The sequence below is a fragment of the Pristiophorus japonicus genome, chromosome 10 (assembly GCF_044704955.1).
Source record: "Pristiophorus japonicus isolate sPriJap1 chromosome 10, sPriJap1.hap1, whole genome shotgun sequence".
Classification (NCBI taxonomy): Eukaryota; Metazoa; Chordata; class Chondrichthyes; family Pristiophoridae; genus Pristiophorus; species Pristiophorus japonicus.
The window spans coordinates 99,835,240-99,858,073 of NC_091986.1; the positions used below are offsets into that span (position 1 = coordinate 99,835,240).

General features: G+C 45.1%; 1 protein-coding gene across 1 annotated transcript in view; it reads left to right on the forward strand.

Annotated features, from left to right (window-relative positions):
• The first annotated feature begins 9,937 nt into the window (after positions 1-9,937).
• The window catches only part of maml2 (mastermind like transcriptional coactivator 2), a 474,463-nt gene continuing 461,566 nt past the window's right edge, over positions 9,938-22,834 (forward strand). The window contains exon 1 of the mRNA XM_070891947.1: positions 9,938-10,876. Coding sequence (XP_070748048.1) covers positions 10,562-10,876 — 315 coding nt within the window. The 5' untranslated portion in view covers positions 9,938-10,561. The remainder of the gene's footprint in view (positions 10,877-22,834) is intronic.

Here is a 22,834-nt window from a genome sequence, read left to right on the forward strand (position 1 = left end):
CTCAGAGGAGGGCATGAGGGAATGTGGGAAAGAAACTAGAGAAAGAAGCAGGTTCAGGGCTCAGCTAGGTTGGGGCCGGGGGGGTGGGGGGGTGGCAGGTGGTGATTTGGCTCGGTGCGCAAGGGAATTGGAGAGGGAATAGGAGAGGCAGTTTAATTGATGATCTCAATCTTAGTGACAAAAGTCCATGAGATCTTTTCGTGTTGTTGGAGGTAAGGATAGAGGGGCAGGTGAGAAAGGTTTAAGGAGATGGTTGTTAGTGGAGAAAATATGGCAGGTGGAGGTGAGAAAGTCATTGAGCAGATTGACGGATGCAGAAGTATTGTGACAAATAAGTCAAAGGCTGGGCAATGGGCAATTTGAAAGCGCAGTTGTAAGTGGCTTGGGCAGATGCAGAAGGAAGTGGTGGTCAGGAATACAAAGAAATTGTTGGCAATGACCTTGCTTGTGATCAAGAACCTGGGACTAGGTAAGTCAGAAGATATGGCAAGATCTGGGGGTGGCCCTGAATATGGGTAGGAGAGTTTATGTGGAGGCAGAGGTTTAGGAAGCACAGAAGGCATTGTAGTCAAAGGAGAGAGGGCAAGGGGAGCTAAGATAGCAATTGAAATAATCAAGGATGAGGAATTGCCAAAGCTGAGGCATGAAATGAGGAAGGATATCTTAGTGATAAACTTGGAAGGGGCTTGGGGCGGTGGGCAACTGGATTTTAAAGGGAGGTGAGTGGGGTGGTATAAGATAATGTGCTTGAAGAAGAAGGTACCAAAGGAGTATGGGGAGACACCAAGGTGTAATTTGGTCATGAGGACTGCACCAGTACATGATGATTGGGTGAGGCAGGTGGTGGAAAGTATCGCCAGACCAAAGTGTGTGGACTAAAAATAGAAAATGCTGGAAATACTCAGTAGGCCAGGCAACATCTGTGGAGAGAGAAACAGTGTTCATGTATCAGGTCGATGACCTTTCGGTAGAGCTGTGTGGGAAATGGTCAAGGGTCTTTGCACACACAGATCCTGGTCATCCACAGTGGGCAACCAGCAGCACGGAATGGCAGGAACAGAGATGGACAAGGACTTCACCTCTCAGTGAAAACTTTTCTGCCCCTCAGAGGAACCAATTTAGCGTGAAGTTGCTGTTGCTAGTGGTAGGGCCATCCCATAATGCAGCAGAAACAGAGCATGCATCACACGCAAGTCTCATGGTCCCCACCGAATAGCATTAGCATGTCACCGCAGTTGTTCTTCCACTGAGCTGGCACTTAGGAGAAGCAGGAAGAAGACACCACACTACAATATATCGAAGGGAAAACATGAGAGAAGCAAATGTTGATGCAAGGATCTTCCATGGAGTGTACAGTAATAATTTGTTGGCCAGAAGGAAATGTTTGTGTTGGGGGAAAACCTGTAGGGATACTAGTGAAAGCAGGGGCAATTTGACCCAGCATGTTAGTTCAGATTGATTGGAATACAAAAAGGCCCACAGGACTGGTCAAATAGGGGCTGAAAGGCTACTTTCAACTAAAAAGTCAGGTCACAGTCCTTGTCACACCAAATCTTTCTGTCCATACATCAGCTGGAGCAATATTTCCTTCTTTCTCTTCCACCTCCTCTTCTCTTTTTGCTCTGCAGGCAAGACCACAGGCTTGCCTTCCACTCCTTCTAGCTGTATAAATTCCTCTCCTATAATGGAGAATTTCTGCAGAGCACAAGAGATGCAAATTATTTTCGACCCATCCTCAGGCTGTAGAGTAAGACTCACCTGATATGTCTCATCATTGGAAGTACTGTTTCAACAGGCTGATTATTAATTTCTTTGAGAAACTGGAAAAGGCACAAGCCTCATTGCACTTCGTTTCTGTGCTGCTGTGTCGGTTTTAGACTTGGATAGCAACAGGTGTTCCTGGTTCCCAGCAGCCATCTGCCCATTTGTTTTGCTCCTTCAGAGAGTTACAGGCAGGGTTGTCCCTGTGTTGAATGTCACCTGCAGGTCACGCTTCAGTATATAGCACAACTCAGTGACAGTCTCCCTGCTTAAATGCAGACGATGAAGGCAGGTCTCCATTGACATGCACAAGTAGTTGTGCTGATTCTATGATGTAATATTTGGACCATCTGCAGGAGAGTACCAGTTGGCTGCCGTGCCAGTACACCTGCCTCTCCTCCCTCCTCAAGAATTCCTATTACTCCTCCTCATCATCATCATCATCATCATAGGCAGTCCCTCGGAATCGAGGAAGACTTGCTTCCACTCCTGAAGTGAGTTCTTTGGTGGCTGAACAGTCCAATACGAGAGCCACAGACTCTGCCACAGGTGGGCCAGATAGTCATTAAGGGAAAGGGTGGGTGGGACTGGTTTGCCGCTTGCTCTTTCCGCTGCCTGCGCTTGATTTCTGCATGCTCTCGGCGTTGAGACGCGAGGTGCTCAGCGCCCTCTCAGATGCATTTCCTCCACTTAGGGCGGTCTTGGACCAGGAACTCCCAGGTGTCAGTGGGGAAGTCGTACTTTATCAGGGAGCCTTTGAGGGTGTGCCTGTAACGTTTCCGCTGCCCACCTTTGGCTCGATTGCCATGAAGGAGCCGGTACCGAGTAAAACACTTGCTTTGGGAGTCTCGTGTCTGCAACGCGAACTATGTGGCCTGCCCAGCCGAGCTGATTGAGTGTGGTCAGTGTTATGCATGTAACCCTTGGCAAACTATATCACACCACCACCAGAGGGCCTACCTGTTGGAGTCGCAAGGGATCCCAGCATCCCTTGGGAGCACTGTATATAAGCAGACCTCCCACGCTGTACCATCACTCTGGAGTTTAATTAAAGGAGCTAAGGTCACACTTACTCATTGCATACAGTACTCAGTTTCATGCTTTACTATGAGCACAATAATTGCCGACGAGGTAACGAACAACCGCGCGAAAATGCAAAGAACTGTTGGTATCCTGGAGAAATTCTCAGAAGGGGACAATTGGGAGGCCTTCATGGAGAGACTCGACCAATACTTCATGGCCAAAGAGCTGGAAGGAGAACGCTGCCAAACGAAGGGTGATCCTCCTTACCTTCTGTGGAGCAACAACCTATGGCCTCATGAAGAATCTTCTAGCTCCGGTGAAAGCAACAACCAAATCCTATGAAGAATTGTGTACGCTGGTCCGGGAGCACCTAAATCCGAAGGAAAGCGTTTTGATGGCGGGGTATCAGTTCTACACGTGTTAACGATCGGAGGGCCAGGAAGTGGTGAGCTACGTCGCCGAACTAAGGCGCCTTGCAGGACATTGCGAATTCGGTGGATTCCTTGAACAAATGCTAAGAGACTTTTTTGTGCTTGACATTGGCCATGAGGTAATCCTTCGCAAACTATTTACTGTTGAAACACCGAATCTGAGCAAAGCCATGACGATAGCCCAGGCATTTATGTCCACCAGCGATAACACCAAATACATTTCACAGCATAAAGAGGTTTCGGCTAGGACCGTGCACAAAGTAATGTCATTTTCAAGCAGGAATATACATGGCAGATCGTACATGCCAGCTGCTGCACGACCTCAGATGACCCAGAGACCGCCATCAATCATTAATGCGAGGCAGTTGGCGTTGTGGAGGTGATCATCGGGCCCATCAATGCCGCTTCAAACACTATGCGTGCAATGGCTGCAGAACAATGGGACACCTCCAGCGAATGTGCAGGCGAGCTGCAAACCCTGTAAATCCTGCAAACCATCATCTTGCAGAGGAAGATCGATCCATGGTGAATCAGGCTGAACTAGAGACTCGAACCGAGGAGGCAGAAGTGAATGGGGTACACACCTTCACCACGAAATGTCCGCCAATTATATTAAAAGTTGAACTGAACGGAATTCCAGTATCCATGGAACTGGACACGGGTGCGAGTCAGTCTATAATGAGCAAAAAGGTCTTCAACCGGCTGTGGTGCAACAAGGCACACAGGCCCAAGCTCAGCGCCATAAGCAAGAACTTACACCAAAGAACTGAAGTAAAAGTCTCCTATGATGGAGCAGTGCACGAACTTCCATTATGGATCATGCCAGGGGATGGCCCCACACTGTTCGGCAGAAGCTGGCTGGGAAAAATCCACTAGAATTGGGACGACATCCGAGAGCTTTCGTCCATCGACGATGCCTCATGTGCCCAGCTTCTGAGCAGATTCCCATCGTTGTTCGAGCCAGGCATTGGAAGTTTCTCGGGGGCGAAGGTGCAGATCCAATTGAGCTGGACAGGCTGCAGCGAGATGGCATCATCGCGCCGGTGGAATTCAACGAGTGGGCCAATCTGATTGTCCTGGTGCTCAAAGGTGACAGCACGGTCAGAATTTGTGGGGAATATAAAGTAACAATTAACCGTTTTTTGCTACAGGACCAGTACCCACTACCCAAGGCAAATGACCTATTTGTGACCCTGGCTGGAGGAAAGACGTTCACCAAGTTAGACCTGACCTCGGCCTACATGACGCAGGAGCTGGCGGAATCGTCGAAAGGCCTCACCTGCATCAACACACACAAAGGTCTGTTCATCTACAACAGATGCCCGTTTGGGATTCGTTCGACCACAGCAATTTTCCAACGGTACATGGAGAGCCTGCTAAAGTTGGTTACACGCACCGTGGTTTTCCAGGACGACATACTGGTCACAGGTCAGAACACCATTGAAGTATTTGGAAGAAGTTCTAAGTCGGCTAGATCGTGTGGGACTCAGGTTGAAACGCTCGAAGTCTGTTTTCGTGGCACCACAAGTTGAGTTCTTGGGAAGAAGAATCACAGCAGATGGCATCAGACCCACCGACGCCAAGACGGAAGCCATCAAGAACGCGCCGAGACCACAGAATGTGATGGAGCTGCGGTCGTTCCTGGGACTCCTCAACTATTTTGGTAATTTCCTACCCGGGTTAAGCACCTTGCTAGAACCCCTACATGTGCTACTGCATAAGGGAGACGACTGGTTATGGGGGAATTTACAAGAGGCTGCCCTTGAGAAAGCCAGAAATCTGTTATGTTCAAACAAATCACTTGTTCTGTATAACCCATGTAAACGATTAATGCTAGATTGTGATGCGTCGTCATACGTGGCTGGGTGTGTGTTACAACAGGCTAACGAATCGGGGATTTTGCAACCGGTCGCCTATGCAACTAGGAGTCTGTCCAAGGCCAAAAGGGCCTTCAGCATGATTAAAAAAGAAGCTCTGGCATGCGTTTACGGGGTGAAAAAAATGCACCAGTATTTGTTTGGTCTCAAGTTTGAGCTAGAAACTGACCATAAGCCGCTCATATCGCTGTTCTCAGAGAGCAAAGGGATTAACACCAATGCCACTGCCCGCATCCAAAGATGGGCGCTCACGCTGTAGGCATACAACTATGTAATCCACCACAGACCGGGCACAGAGAACTGCGCTGATGCTCTCAGTCAGCTATCATTGCCCACCACCGGGGTGGAAATGGTACAGCTGGCAGACTTGCTCATGGTGATGGATGCATTCGAAAACGAAAAGTCACCCGTTACAACCCGTCAGTTCAGGACCTGGACCAGCCAGTATCCTTTATTGTCCCTGGTAAAAAATTGTGTCCTCCATGGGAGTTGGTCCAGCATCCCAGCGGAGATGCAGGAAGAGATTAAGCTGGTCCACAGGCGCAAAGACGAAATTCCCTTACAGGCGGACTGTCTTTTATGGGTTAATCGCGTGGTCTTGCCCAAGAAAGGCAGAGAAATGTTCATAAACGACCTACACAGCACCCACCCAGGCATAGTAATGATGAAAGCCATAGCCAGATCCCATGTCTGGTGGCCCGGCATCGACTCAGATTTAGAGTCATGCGTGCGCCAGTGCAACACTTGCTCTCAACTGAGCAATGCACCCAGAGAGGCACCGCTAAGTTTGTTGTTGTGGCCCTCCAAACCATGGTCTAGGATCCACGTTGACTTTGCGGGCTCATTTCTAGGCAAAATGTTCTTGGTTGTTGTGGATGCTTATTCAAAATGGATTGAATGTGTAATAATGTCTGTAAGCACGTCCACCGCCATCATCAAAAGCCTACGAGCCATGTTTGCCACGCACGGCCTGCCTGATGTCCTTGTCAGTGACAATGGTCGGTGCTTCTCCAGTGCTGAATTCAAGGAATTCATGACCCGCAATGGGATCAAGCACGTTACATGTGCCCCGTTCAAGCCCGCAACCAATGGCCAGGCAGAACGGGCAGTTCAAACCATCAAGCAACACTCGCTCACCGGGGTTCCCCCAGCCAAGCTGCTCATGAAAAGAGCGTTCAAAACAAGGCTCTCTCTTGTCCACCCCGATCTCCATGATCATGTTGAGGGCAGGCGACATCAACAAAGCATGTACCATTATCACGCAAACTTGTCACGCGATATTGAGGTCAATGATCCTGTGTTTGTACTTAATTATGGACATGGTCCCAAGTGGCTTGCTGGCACGGTCATAGCCAAAGAAGGGAGTTGGGTGTTTCTGGTCAGACTAGCCAATGGACTAATGTGCAGAAAGCATTTGGACCAAACCAAATTGCGGTTCACTAACAGCAACGAGCAACCCGAAGAGGACACCACCAACTTCGACCCTCCAACACACACACAAGTGGCAACCGACATCACGGTTGACCACGAAGCCGAACTCACCATCCCCAGCAGCCCGACAAGGCCAGCTGCCCAGCAGCCCAGTGAAGAACCAACCAACTCACCCATACCTGCATTTGTACCGAGATGATCGACAAGGGAGCGAAAAGCCCCAGACCGTCTCACCCTGTAAATAAGTGTACTATTGACTTTACGAGGGAGTGATATTATGTATGTAACCCTTGGCAACCTGTATCACACCACCACCAATGGGCCTATCTGTTGGAATCCCAAGGGATCCCAGCATCCCTTGGGAGCACTGTATATAAGCAGGCCTCCCATGCTGTACCACCACTCTGGAGTCTAATTAAAGGAGCTAAGGTCACACTTACTCATTGCATACAGTACTCAATTTCATCCTTTATTATGAGCATAATAGTCAGTGCTTCAATGCTGGGGATGTTGGCCTGGATGAGGACGTTGATGTTGGTGTGCCTATCCTCCCAGGGGATTTGTAGGATCATGCAGAGACATCGTTGGTGATATTTCTCCAGCGACTTGAGGTGTCTGCTGTACAAGGTCCATGTCTCTGAGCCATACAGAAGGGTGGGTATTGCTACAGCCCTGTATACCATGAGCTTGGTGGCAGTTTTTAGGGCGTGGTCTTCAAACACTCTTTTCCTCAGGCGGCCGAAGGCTGCACTGGTGCACTGGAGGCGGTGTTGGATCTCGTCGGTGATGCCTGCTATTATTGATATGAGGCTCCCGAGATATGCGAAGTGTCCAGGGCCACCTATTACTCCTACAAATCCATTGGCAGGCCTAATGGAAGGCCCATGGTCAGCACTGCTTGCACTGGTCATAGCAGGAATGCAGCTGTGTGCACCAAAGGTGGGTGGGGGAAGGTCAGCAAGCAACAGGCAAAAATTCACTCGCTCTAATGCATAACCTCAGGATGAGAATAGCATTCAGAAGGCAAATCTCAATAATATGGCAAGTTCATTTTACGTGGTGGAGCGCTTCAATTAACAACTTTCAGGCCTCATTGTACCTATTTTATACAAGTGCACAGTGAATTAAGAGCTGCACTGCAAAAATACAAGGGGAATCTCAAGCGATACCAGTTATTAAAATAACTTTGTAGTGTAGACTTATCTACCTATTTGAGGTCCGTTCCTATTACTGGTGCGGGGCCAAATCCTGAGCGCATCTCCCCAGATTTGACCCTTCCATGTGGTGCCAAAACAAAACAGTATGAGACTACCCCTTCAGGGATTTTACACTGCTTTACTCCAGAGACAGGTCATAGAAACATAGAAAATTTCAAGCCTGCAACAGTTCATAGGCCCACCTAATTTTCCATTCTGCTGTCCTTACAGTTGTATCTAATAATGTGTTTATTTTCAGGATATGTGTCCAATTTTGCCTTGAAGAGATTTAAGCTACTATCCCTGCAAGCTCCCTTGATAAGCTATTGCAAATCCAACCTTTCACTTTATCAAAAAAATCTATTCAGCTTACATAGAAACATAGAAAATAGGTGCAGGAGTACGCCATTCGACCCTTCAAGCCTGCATCACCATTCAATAAGATCATGGCTGATCATCCACCTCAGTACCCCTTTTCTGCTTTCTCTCCATACCCCTTGATCCCTTTAGCCGTAAGGGCCATATCTAACTCGCTCTTGAATATATCCAATGAATTAGCATCAACAACTCTCTGCGTTAGGGAATTCCACAGGCTAACAACTCTCTGAGTGAAGAAGTTTCTCCTTACCTCAGTCCTAAATGGCTTACCCCTTATCTTGGTTCTGGACTTCTCCAACATCGGAAACGTTCTTCCTGCATCTAACCTGTTCAGTCCCGTCAGAATTGTATATGTTTCTATGAGATCCCCTCTCATGCTTCTAAACTCCAGTGAACACAGGCCCAGTCGATCCAGTCTCTCCTCATATGTTAGTCCTGCCATCCCGGGAATCAATCCCGGTGAACCTTCGCTGCACTCCCTCAATAGCAAGAACGTCCTTCCTCAGATTAAGAGACCAAAACTGAACACAATATTCCAGGTGAGGCCTCACTAAGGCCCTGTACAACTGCAGTAAGACCTCCCTGCTCCTATACTCAAATCCCCTAGCTATGAAGGCCAACATACCATTTGCCTTCTTCACCGCCTGCTGTACCTGCATGCCAACTTTCAATGACTGTTGTACCATGACACCCAGGTCTAGTTGCACCTCCCCTTTTCCTAATCTGCCGCCATTCAGATAATATTCTGCCTTTTGTGTTTTTGCCACCAAAGTGGATAACCTCACATTTGAGTCTTGATGTTAGGTTTACATTGCCAGTTTAGTGTTGGTGCAAAGTGGAAATCACTTCACACTGATGTTAAACTTGCAGTGCAAGTGCACCCAAGCTATCTTTGAATTGTTGCATTGTGTGTGATCTACATTAACGTTTTTAATGTGAAGAGTACCAGTGCACAGATTGGAGAGGGCACAGGTGTTGCCTATCATTGCCCACTTGGTGACTTCTGATCTACATTTGGCTGTTGTGGTAAGAGAAGGTAAGATGCTTTCTCACCGAGGGTGGGTGGTTATCTATCACACTATGGGCTGTTAACACACATCTTCCATTGACTGTCACAGCATGGATTGCCAGTGTCTGTGTCCGTGCAGGAGAATGAGCAGCAACATGGATCCAAAAAAGAGTTTTCGACAAAAATTGGGATCATACTTAATTTTATTTAACAAAACAGAATTTACTGATGAACCTGGGTCAGTGAGGTTTGCATTGTGATATGAGGCATTTAAGACGCACTCCTCTCACACACCGCGATTACTAACACTGCCCCTTCAAGACATGTGTTCATGCATTTCTCCAATTGTATAGAATATTTAACAGAGAATAAAACAATCCCTAATTCGAGAAGAGGTGGTTTAAATTAGATTGCTCCCAGAGAAAAGAAAGCATTTTTTTAAAAGTTTCCCCGTTTACAAATTTACGTAAAATTGTGAAGAAACTTAATCGTGAAAGGAAAGCTGGAAGAATCGTTGACAAAAAGCGGGCGAGCGAACTCTTCGTGCAGTGGCAGAGGGTGAAGCTTCCACTTTTTTAGGTTTACTTTTTTGCAATGATTCTGAATCCGTTGCCTTTTATTCAATAAAATGTAAAACAAATTGCCCCTTCGCCCATTTTGTTTGCTATTTGGAGTCTGTGGTTTTATTTTCCTTTCCCTTCCCTTGTTTACTCAGGCAGTGGCGGTATCATTCCGCTAGTCTGGGGAAAGAAGCGCCCCCTTTCTCTCTCTCTACACAATGTGAGTCCCAGCTCCGTGCAATGAGCCATTAGACAGCGGCGGCAGCCCACAGCGAGCAGAGACAGCGCCGAGTCCCATTGCCTCCTCTCGCCCACAAACTTGCCGCAGATCCCCGCCGCCAGCGCTGAAAAGCTCCCGCATCTGGATGGCCGGGAGCGGCAGCACAGAAATCCCCAGCCGAATTCCGCCTGCCACCGGGCGCAACTTACCAAGTTTCAGCGCGATCTGCTTTTTCTGAAGACTTTTTGTGTGTGTGTGTGTGTGTGTGTGCGCGTGTTGTTGTGTCTTTTCCTCGAGTATTTTTTTCTGTTGGTCGGGACAGGAGAGGGGACCGTGCGGGCAGCGAAGAGGGAGATACAAACATATCGTGTGTGTGTGTGTGTGTGTGAAAGGAGAGAGAAAGAGAAAGTATCTGTGGGTGCATTAAAGGGGCCGGTGTCACCATTGCGATCGTCTGAAGGAATATTATCGTAATCCAAGAGAAAAATGGGGTTCAATCATCTTGAAGGAGGTGGATTGAAGGGTGCAAAGTGTTTTTGTTAAGATCTTGATTTAATTCAAACAAAAAGGAATCCAAGACTTTTTATTGCAATTTATACCTTTGCAATCCCTCCGGGGTTTTAAAAAAAAATCAGCAAACAAAAACTTGTCAACATAGTGTGCTGGGAGGTGAGGATGGGGGATTACAACATGCCCCCAAACCCGAAGCACAGCGCGATCGTGGAGAGGTTGAGGCAGCGGATCGAGTTGTGCCGCCGGCACCACGCAGTCTGCCAGGTCCGCTACGAGCAGAACCAGCCGCAGCGCATCGAGCAGGAGCGAAGGGACAAACTCGCCCTGCACCAAAAGTACCTGGAAACACGCAGCAAGAAGACCCCCAAAGCCAAACAGCAGCAACACGAGAGCAACCGGTCCACCAAAAACTGCGACAGCGAACAGCCCCCGGGACCTAACGCATCCAGCGAACACAGGAATCTCACTCTGATCGCTGTAAGTTTGCTTCCTTTGCTCGCTCACTTTGCCTCCTTATCTTATGTTTAAAGAAAAAAGCGACACGTTTTGTTGATCTATTTGGAATTCCCTTTGTTGTTGTTTTGGTTTTTGTTCAAAAGAATTGGATCTGCATAAGCATCTGTTAGTTTTTGCAAAACGTGCACTCAGACTTTGAAAAGTGTGTCTAAAAGCTGTCCTTTTCCCAGCTTGTTTACATGAGATTGTGAAGAATAAAATGTCAGTTTGGATTTATTTTAAGAAATGCATTGAAACGTTCAAAAAGGTTGTCCCTTCGAAAATGGCTGTGTCACAATAATATATTTATTTTTTTAAAGTCCCACAAGTGTTATCAAAGAAGCCAAGTCTATTTGCTCCCTTTTTTATTTTGTGAAATAATAAGCTGTGACCTGTGTGGAGGGTTCAGTCGAGTGTATACTCTGAAAAAGCCTGTCTGTACTGAACTGAATGACCCTCTCATCTCATTGGAAGAAACAGCCGACCAGACATGTGATCAATAAATTGAATTTGCTCACTCAAAACTTCTGAATTGGCCAATAAGTTGCACCTGCTTATATTAATGGTTGGTAAATATTAGGGTAAGAACTGCTTTGATTTAAGCAAGTTTGTTGATGTTTTTATCTACAGTTTTGAATAACAGTCACTGTGTGTGTTATACCGAATAACAAATGGCAATTAGGGAATCAAAAGCAGTTATATAATTCTCAGGGTTTGGATTGATGTACATTGCTAGAATTATGTTTCTGTAGTATCTGAACTCCTTAGTTTGCAGCTCTCTCATAACTATCTGTTTTTGTTTGTGTATGAACAATATGATTCTTGGTAAACTGAAACCTTTGTGAATGTACAGCATATCACCAGGACTAAAACTTGTTGATATTGGTATATAGTTGTTCTGCTCTTTGATCCATAGTTTTACGAAAGAGATTTCAGTATTGTACACCTTTTCTCATTAGTTTTCTCCCTTGTCCACTCCTTCTGAAAGTACTGATTCCTAACTTGGGGTACGGTTCCAGTTGCCCACTATATATTACACACATGCGTGTTGTTTATGTGAGCTTTGACAATGAGTGTCCATAGGATAGCTAACTGTCAGTAATAGGGGTGTATCATACCTGTGCTCATCCTGTTCCCATCTGATGTGTACACTTCTAATGGGGGTTGCTGGGTAGCGAATAGGAACCCCAGTGATTTTTCCTTAGATAACACAGGGGTGCTGAGGCAGAAATCAGCTAACTGAGTACAGAAAACTGATCGAACCGGGGACTTTCCTCAGTATAGCCTCACTACTCATTGGATAAACTCATGGGCCATGTGAAGAGCAATGTCTGTACACTTGTATGTATGTGTGTGTGTGTGTATATATAAACATGCATATTTATATAAATAGTTACAAAGCTGTAATTCACTCAAGCAATTGTGATGACATCTCAAACTGTGAAGTTGAAGCTTTAGCAGATTACAAACTTCAGCACAACATTGAGATTAAATTACATCCTTAAACTCAATGCCAGCTATTTGCTTTTGTATCATTAATACTAAATAACTAAACATCACTTTTTCAAGATAACTGCTTATTGACATTTTTTCAGAAAATAAATTGTTTTCTTTGAAATGATAACAGGAAAACAGTATTTAAAAATAAACACACACAGAAGAGAAAATTAAATAAGTACAATAATTATATTTCTGCAAGTTTATATAATGTTGACAAATGGTTTATTTAGGGCATGGGATCAGTACTCCTATAAGAAAAATCCTACTTAAGTGAACATTCTTTAAGGCTGTAACGATACACCTGTGTGATATCTTAACTCATCACCTCAAATTGCTGTCACCACTACCAACACCTGTGGTAGACCTGTAACCATCAGGATTTTAGTCGAGCGTTCTGTTGTTCAAAACATTCTCTCCAGCTGCAAACTAAACTTGGGAAAACAAAACTGAACAATCTTACTGCAGGTTTTTATTTTATAGTTCGGGTGGTTAAAATTTGAAAAATGAACACTCATAGCATTGCAGTACATTCAATATAATTATACATAGTAGTCACTATCCTTGGACAGCTCAAATAATGGTAAAAGGAGGATGAAGACTAGGGCATCAAATGAATCCAGTTCATTATCATTCGGATATCAATGCAAAAAAGATCTGTGGCATGGATTTTCTCTAAAAAGGAGAAATATGAGTTTTTAAAATAATCTTACCAGACCATGAGAAATGCCCTGATGACAGTAAAGGTGGGATAATACAGGTATATATGAATATAGTAGGAAATGAAAAAGCAGGAAACTATAGATCAGTTCGGCTAACATCTGTCATTGAGAAAATGCTGGAGTCCATTATTAAGGAAGCAGTAGCGGGACATTTGGAAAAGCCTGATTCAATCAAGCAGAGTCAGCATGGTTTTATGAAAGGGAAATCATGTTTGACAAATTTGCTGGAGTTCTTTGAGGATGTAACAAGCTGTGTGGATAAGGGGGAACCAGTAGATGTGGTATGTTTGGATTTCCAGAAGGCATTTGATAAGGTGCCACATAAAAGGTTACTGCACAAGATAAAAGCTCACAGGGTTGGGGGTAATATGTTAGTTAACCAATCCTCTATCTATGCTAACAGAAAACAGAGAGTCAAACAGAGACTAGTGGGGTGCCGCAGGGATCGATGCTGGATCCTCAACTATTTACAATCTATATAAATGACTTGGATGAAGGGACTGAGTGTTATGTAGCCAAGTTTGCTGATGATACAAAGGTGGGTGGGAAAGCAAATTGTGAGGAGGACACACAAAATTTGCAAAGGGATATAGACAGGCTAAGTGAATGGGCAAAAATTTGGCAGATGGAGTATAATGTGGGAAAATGTGAGGTTATCCACTTTGGCAGAAATAATAGAATAGCAAATTATAATTTAAATGGAGAAAAATTGCAAAGTGCTGCAGTACAGAGAGACCTTGGGGGTCCTTGTGCATGAAACACAAAAAGTTGGTATGCAGGTACAGCAAGTAATCAAGAAGGCAAATGGAATATTGGCCTTTATTGCAAGGGGGATAGAGTACAAAAGCAGAGAAGTCCTGCTATAACCGTACAGGGTATTGGTGAGGCCACACCTGGAGTACTGTGTACAGTTTTGGTCTCCGTATTTAAGGAAGGATATGCAGGAGGCTGTTCGGAGAAGGTTCATGTTGTGTATCTGTAAAGCATGCACTTCCATGTTCCGCCACCAGGGAGCTCATCCTCTGAAGTCCCAGCATCCCTTGGGAGCACTGTATATAAGCCGGCCCCGAAGGCCTGTTCCTCACTCTGGAGTGTCTTATTAAAGACTGAGGTCACTGTTACTTTAACCTCTCTATGTGCAGCCTCATCTGTGTTAGGAACACAATAACTGGCGACAAGAATACGAATCCAACACAAAGATGCAGCAAACTGTGGGCATCCTGGAGAAGTTCTCGGAGGGTGAGGACTGGGAAGCCTATGTCGAACGGCTAGACCAGTACTTTGTAGCCAACGAGCTGGACGGAGAAGGAAGCGCTGCAAAAAGGAGAGCGGTCCTCCTCACAGTCTGCAGGGCACCGACCTACAGCCTCATGAAGAATCTTCTGGCTCCGGTGAAACCCACAGATAAGTCGTATAAGGAGCTGTGTACACTGGTTCGGGAGCATCTTAACCCGAGGGAGAGCGTGCTGATGGCGAGGTATCAGTTCTACACGTGCCAGCGATCTGAAGGTCAACGTCGCCGAGCTAAGGCAACTTGCAGGACAAAGTGAGTTTGATGGCGACCTGGAACAAATGCTGAGAGACTTTTTTGTACTGGGCATTGGTCACGAGGCCATCCTATGAAAACTTTTGACTGTAGAGACACCGACCCTCAGTCAGGCCATTGTGATAGCACAGGCGTTTATGTCCACCAGTGATAACACCAAACAAATCTCTCAGCACACAAGTGCTAGCAATGTTCATAAATTAACTGGAACTGTGTTAGCAAGCAGAAATGTACAGGGCAGAACCCACGAGTTTGCAACTGCCAGCAGGCCTCAAGTGACCCAGATGACTCTTGTTGGCGTTGTGGAGGCTTCCATTCAGCCTATTCATGCTGCTTCAAAGGGTATGTTTGCAAGAGCTGTGGAACAATGGGGCACCTCCAATGAGCTTGCAAACGAGCTGCAAGCTCTGCAAAACCTGCCAACCACCACGTGGTAGAGGAAGATCGGTCCATGGTAGATCAAAGCAATTTCAAGCCTCAGAGAGAGGAGGCAGATGCTGAAGTACACGGGCTGCACACATTTTCGACGAAATGTCCACCTATAATGCGAAACATAAAATTGAATGGCTTACCCATAGCCATGGAACTGGACACTGGCGCTAGCCAATCCATCATGAGTAAAAAGATGTTTGATAGACTGTGGTTCATTCAGACCAGCCCTGAGCCCCATCCACACAAAACTGAGAATGTACACCAAAGAGCTTATCACTGTCCTGGGCAGTGCCATGGTCAAGGTCACCTACGATGGCACAGTGCACGAACTGCCACTCTGGATTGTCCCGGGTGATGGCCTCACACTGCTTGGAAGGAGCTGGCTGGGCAAAATCCATTAGCGCTCGGATGTCACCCCAGTTCCATCACATGTCGATGAGGCCTCATGTACCCAGGTTCTTAACAAATTTCCTTCCCTTTTTGAGCCAGGCATTGGAAACTTTTCCGGTGCGAAGGTGCGGATCCACTTGGTCCCAGATACACGACCCATTCACCACAAGGCGCGAGAGGTACCTCACATGATGAGGGAGAGAGTGAAAATAGAGCTGGACAGGCTGCAACGCGAGGGCTTCATCACCCCAGTGGAATTCAGCGAGTGGGCCAGCCTGATTGTCCCAGTACTCAAAAGTGATGGCACGGTCAGGATTTGCGGCGATTATAAAGTAACTATTAATCGTTTTTCGCTACAGGACCAATACCCGCTACATTAAGGCAGACGAGCTATTTGCGACACTGGCAGGAGGTAAGACGAAGCTCGACCTGACCTCGGCCTACATGACGCAGGAGCTGGAGGAGTCTTCGAAGGGCCTCACCTGCATCAACACGCACAAGGGACTGTTCATCTACAACAGATGCCCGTTTGGAATTCGGTCGGCTGCAGCGATTTTCCAGAGAAACATGGAGAGCCTACTCAAGTTGGTACCACGCATGGTGGTCTTTCAGGACGACATATTGGTCACGGGTCGGGACACCGCCGAGCACCTTCAAAACCTGGAGGAGGTCCTCCAGCAACTGGATCGTGTAGGGCTGCAGCTGAAGAGGTCGAAATGCGTCTTCATGGCAACAGAAGTGGTGTTTTGGGGAGAAAGATCGCGGTGGACGGCATTCGGCTCACAGCCTCGGTCTTGGCGGCTATCAGGAACGCGCCCAGGCCACAGAACGTCACGGAGCTGCAGTCGTTCCTGGGACTCCTCAACTATTTTGGTAACTTCCTACCGGGGTTAAGCACCCTTTTAGAGCCCCTACATGTAGTATTGCGCAAAGGTGAGAACTGGGTATGGGGGGAAAAAAAAGTAATTGCTTTTAAGAAAGCCAGAAACATTTTATGCTCCAACAAGCTTCTTGTATTGTATAACCCGTGTAAAAGACTTGTGCTCGCATGTGATGCATCGTCGTACGGAGTCGGGTGTGTATTACAATAAGCTAACGTTGCGGGGAAGTTGCAACCTGTCGCCTATGCTTCCAGGAGCTTGTTTAAGGCCGAGAGGGCCGACAGCATGATTGAGAAAGAGGCATTAGCGTGTGTGTTCGGGGTAAAGAAAATGCATCAGTACCTGTTTGGCCTCAAATTTGAGCAGGAAACCGATCACAAGCCCCTCACATCCCTGTTCGCTGAAAACAAGGGGATAAATACTAATGCCTCAGCCCGCATACAAAGGTGGGCACTCGCGCTATCAGCGTATAACTATACCATCCGCCACAGGCCAGGCACCGAGAATTGTGCGGATGCTCTCAGTCGGCTACCATTGCCCACCACGGGGGTGGAAATGGCGCAGCCTGCAAACTTGTTGATGGTCATGGAAGTGTTTGAAAATGATAAATCACGGCCTGCCAGATTAGGACTTGGACCAGCCAAGATCTTCTGCTGTCCCTAGTAAAAAAGCTGTGTACTGCATGGGAGCTGGGCCAGCATCCCCGTTGAAATGCAAAAGCCAATCAAGCCGTTCCAGCGGTGAAAGGATGAGCTGTCCATTCAGGCAGACTGCCTGTTGTGGGGTAACCACGTAGTGCTACCAAAAAAGGGCAGGGAGATGTTCATCTCGGATCTCCACAGCACACACCCGGGTATAGTAATGATGAAAGCCATAGCCAGATCCCACGTGTGGTGGCCCAGTATCAACTCTGACTTAGAGTCCTGTGTATGGCAATGCCGCGTGTGTGTGCTCAGTTGAGCAACGTGCCCAGAGAGACACCACTAAGTTTGTGGTCCTGGCCCTCCAGACCATCGTCGAAGATCCATGTCGACTATGCGGGCCCGTTTCTCGGTAAAAAGTTCCTGGTGGTGGTGGATGCTTTTTCAAAATGGATTGAATGTGAAATAATGTTGGGAAGCACTGCCACCGCCAGCATTGAAAGCCCGAGGGCCATGTTTGCCACCCACGGCCTTCCTGACGTACTGGTCAGTGACAACAGGCCATGTTTCACCAGTGCCGAATTTAAAGAATTCATGACCCGGAATGGGATCAAACATGTCACCTCGGCCCCGTTTAAACCACCCTTCAATGGGTAGGCAGAGTGGGCAGTACAAACAATCAAACAGAGCCTCAAATGAGTCACAGAAGGCTCACTCCAAACCCGCCTGTCCTGAGTACTGCTCAGCTACCGCACGAGACCCCACTCGCTCACAGAGGTGCCCCAGGCTGAGCTACTCATGAAAAGGACACTTAAAACCAGACTCTCACTGGTTCACTCCAACCTACATGATCAGGTAGAGAGCAGGTGGCAGCAACAAAATGTAAACGATGGTCGCGCCACTATGTCACGGGAAATTGATCTGAATGACCCTGTGTATGTGCTAAACTATGGACATGGTCCCAAGTGGATCGCGGGCACGGAGATAGCTAAAGAAGGGAATAGGGTGTTTGTAGTCAAACTAGACAATGGACAAATTTGCAGAAAGCACCTGGATCAAACAAGGCTGCGGTTCACAGACGGCCCTGAACAACCCACAGCAGACACCACCTTTTTCGAGCCCACAACACACATCCAAAGAATCAATGACACCATGCCAGACCAGGAAATCGAACCCATCATGCCCAACAGCCCAGCAAGGTCAGGCTCATCTAGCAGCCCTGCAGGGCCAACAACACGCCAGCCCAGCAAGGGCACAGACAACACACCAGAACAGACATTTGTACCGAGGCAGTCCACCAGGGAAAGAAAGGCTCCCGACAGCCTCACCTTGTAAATAGTTTTCACTTTGACTTTGGGGGGGAGGGGGGGAGTGATATTGTGTATCTGTAAAGCATGCACTCCCATGTTCCGCCACCAGGGAGCTCATCCCCTGAAGTCCCAAGGGATCCCAGCATCCCTTGGGAGCCCTGTATATAAGCTGGCCCCTAAGGCCTGTTCCTCACTCTGGAGTGTCTTATTATTAAAGACTGAGGTCACTGTTACTTTAACCTCCCTGTGTGCAGCCTCATCTGTGTTAGCAACACAATAGTTCACCAGGTGATTGCGGAGATGAGGGGGTTGATTTATGAGGATAGGTTGAGTCGGTTGGGCCTATACACATTGGAGTTCAGAAGAATGAGAGGTGATCTTATTGAAACATAAGATAATGAGGGGGCTCGACAAGGTGGATGTAGAAAGGATATTTTCATTCATAGAGGAAACTGAAACGAGGGGACATAGTCTTAGTTTTAAATGGGCGGTCCTTTATTCTGAGATGAGGAGAAATTTTTTCTCTGAGGGTTGTAAATCTATGAAATTCTCTGCCCCAGAGAGCTCTGGAGGTTGGGTCATTGAATAAATTTAAGGCGGAGATAGACAGATTTTTGAGCGATAAGGGAGTAAAGGGTGATGGGGAGCGAGCAGGGAAGTTGAGCTGAGTCTATGATCAGATCAGCCATGATCTTATTGAATGGCGGAGCAGGCTCGATGGGCCAAATGGCCAACTCCTCCTATTTCTTATGTTTTTATGCTCTTGGGAGCAGGAGTAGACTATTGAGCCCTGCGAGCCTATCAATTTCAGTCTTAAAAATTTCAATGGACTCAACATCCACAGCTTTTTGGGTGAAGAGAGTTCCAGATTTATGTGAAAAGTGCTTATTGATTTTACTCCTAAATGGCTGAGCTCTAATTATAAGATTATGCCCCCTTGTTTTGGATTCCCCATCAGAGGAAATAGTTTCTCTGTATCTATCCTATTGAATCCCTTTATTACCTTGATTTATATCACCCACAACCTTCTAAATTCAATGGAATATAAACCAAGATTTTGCAACTTGTCCTCATAATTTAACTGGGTGAAAGGATAATAAAGCTGAGATAAATCGAATCACATGCCCAACTATAGTATTGTGCTGTTCCAACAACCTCCTGAGTCTAAAAATATATAGTTACATTTGCACATATTGTGACATCTTGTGTAGAGTAGATTTGATTGTGAATACTTTGGAAGGCACCAGAACTAGTTCTATTAACAAGAATTATTAATGCATGTATTTGATGAGCCGTATTTGTTGGTTATTGCTTAAAAGTACTAAGGAAAAAAAGAACTTGTGTTTATGCAGCATCTTCAGGAAGTTCCCAATGCACTTCAAATCCAGTGCATTACTTTTGAAGTCATTAATCTAAAGTAACAAAATGGCAACCAATTTGCAGTCCACAGTGATCAGTTCAGCAGTTTTGGTGTTTTAGTTGAAGGAGGAATGTTGGCCAGAACACCTCCCTGCTCTTCAAATAGTAGCATGAGATTTTTTTACATCTACCTCGACAGGCAGACAGATGCAGTTTAATGTCTCATCCAAAAGACAACACCGTGAAAAGCATAGCACTGTTTCAGGAATATACCAAGTATTAGTTTAGATTATATACTGGAAGAACAAGGCTTGAGCTCTGAATCTTCTGACTGTGAGGTGAGAGTGCTACTAACTCTGCCAAATTGACACTATAGAATGATGTAGAGAATAATATAGCCAGGGGCTATATTTCATACATTACATTAATACTCTCTTGTCTCCCTGACAATATTCAAAAAAAATTGTAGCACAAGATTACTACAGGCAAACAAAATCAATAAATAATCTTCCATGCAAACATAATAAGCTGGAAAATTGTCGCAAGACCATCAGCATCTGAAAAGAGAAAATAAGTTGACTGCCACTCGGCTTTGACCTGTAATTCTCCAGTTGGCATATGTTTTAATGCTAGGACAGGTTGTACCAAACCTGTTGTAAGAGTCTGTTTCTAATCATAAAAAATGTATCTGTTTTTATCAGTTTTGACACTGTGTGTAAAAAGCCAATCTCCACCTATTGTATCTGGTTTTAAATTACTTGTTTTCATTAGAATAACTTTATTTTGCAGCACTTCTGTTGAATTTTAAAACTTTTGTGGTCAAAAAGCAGATTATTATTTAAAAATCTGTTAGTTCTTTAACCAAAATTTGAGATGGGTTTTAATCAGACCTCAATTATCCAATTTTGTTCGGAGACTGTCCAACAAGCCTTTTTTAAATATTCAAGTACCAGCATTTCAAATTAACCAATAAAGAACGTATTAGTACATGACATGTAAACCTTTTCCCCAACTGTAGGGGTTCAGAGCATATAATATACTTACCAGAAAATAGTTTTTGTCACTGAAATTATTTTGTGCAATTTTGCAGACTTTATTTAAAATATTAAAGATTGGCCTGGATTTTGTGGCAAAATTAATGGTGAGGCAACCTGCCTCATTTAAGAGTAAATCAGACAACAACTTCCGGCGATCCCACATGTGAAAATCCAGAAGTTACGGTCCATTGACTCTTTAATTCTGCCTCTATTCGCTTCTCCCTCATATGCTTGTCTAGCCTCCCCTTAAATGCATCTATACTATTCGCTTCAACGGTAGCGAGTTCCACATTCTCACCACTCTTTGGGTAAAGAAGTTTCTTCTGATTTCCCTATGGATTTCTTGGTGATTATCTTATATTGATGGCTTCTAGTTATGCTCTTCCCCACAAATGGAAACATTCTCTCTCTATCCACTCTATCAAAACCTTTCATAGTTTTAAAGACCTCTATTAGATCACCCCTCAGCCTTTATTCAAGGGAAAAAAGATCCAGCCTGTTCATCCTTTCCTGATATGTATACCATCGCATTTCTGATATCATCCTTGTAAAGCTTCTCTGTACCCTCTCCAATGCCTCTCTATGCTTTTTATAATATGGTGACCAGAACTGTACACAGTACACTAAGTGTGGTCTAGCCAAGGTTCGATACAGGTTTAGCATAACTTCCCTACTTTTCAATTCTATACCTCTAGAAATAAACCCTAGTGCTTGGGTTGTATTTTTTTATGGCCTTGCTAATCTGTGTCACAACTTTGTGATTTGTGTAATTATTCTCCAAGATCCCTTTGTTCCTCTACCCCACCTAGACTTGCACCCTCCAAGTAAGAAGTAACCGCCCTATTCTTCCTACCAAAATGTAATATAGTGTACCTCACTTTTATCTGTGTTGAACTTCATTTTCCAATTATATGCCCATTCTGCAAGTTTATTAATGTCCTCCTGTAATTTGTTGCAGCCCTCCTCCGTATTGACTATTGCCCCCAATTTGGTGTCATCCTCAAATTTAGAAATTGTGTTTTTGATTCCAAAGCCTAAATTGTGAACAACATTGGTCCCAGCACTGATCCTTGTGGAACACTACTACCCACCTTCTGCCACTGTGAATAGCTACCGTTTACCCCGATTCTCTGCTTTCTATCTTGAAGCCAACTAACAATCCACGCGTTTTAAAATGCTGTCCCCTGACTCCGCATTCTCTGACCTTGTTCATCAGTCTGTTATGGGGCACCTTATCGAAGGCCTTTTGAAAATCTAAATAAATTACATCGACTGCATTACCATTGTCTACTCTTTCTGTTACCTCTTCAAAAAATTCAATGTGGTTGGCCAAGCAAGATTTTTCCTTTTGAAATCCATGCAGACTATTCATTATTATTATATTTTTGGTTTATAGATGTTCTTCTATTTTCTCCTTTAGTAGCAAATCCATTATTTTTCCTACCACTGATGTTAAGCTGACTGGTCTATAATTCCCTGGACATATTCAATCCCCCCTCTTAAATATAGGTATTATGTTAGCTATCCACCAGTCCTCTGGCACTACACCTATTTCTAATGAATTATTAAACATGTGTAATAATGGCTCTGCTAGCTCGTCCCTAGATTCTTTTAAAATGCGTGGATGCAATCCATCTGGACAAGGGGTTTGATCCTCTCCGTTTGATTAGTTTATTTAATATAGCCCCTCTTTTTATTTTAAATGTACTTATCTCATTACTAATCTCATCATCCAAGGTCATGTCCACCTGTTCTATTTCCCTGGTAAATACTGAAGCAAAACAATTATTTAATATTTCTGACATCTCTCTATCGTTACCTGTAGTATTATCCTGCCTGTCCCTTAATGGCCCTATTCCCATCCCAACCTTCCCTTTTTTATTGATGTGCTTGTAAAATATTTTACTATTTTCTTTTATGTTCCTTGATAATTTAATTTCATAGTTCCTCTTTGCTTCTTAATTGTTTTTTTTTTACTTCTCTCCTAATTTTTTCATATTCTCCCTTATCATGCACTCCCCTGCTGTCTATGTACTTAATATATGCCTCTTTCCTTACCCTCAATTGTTCCTTTATGGTTTTATTCATCCATGGAGTCTCATTAGTGCTTACTTTGTTCTTTCCT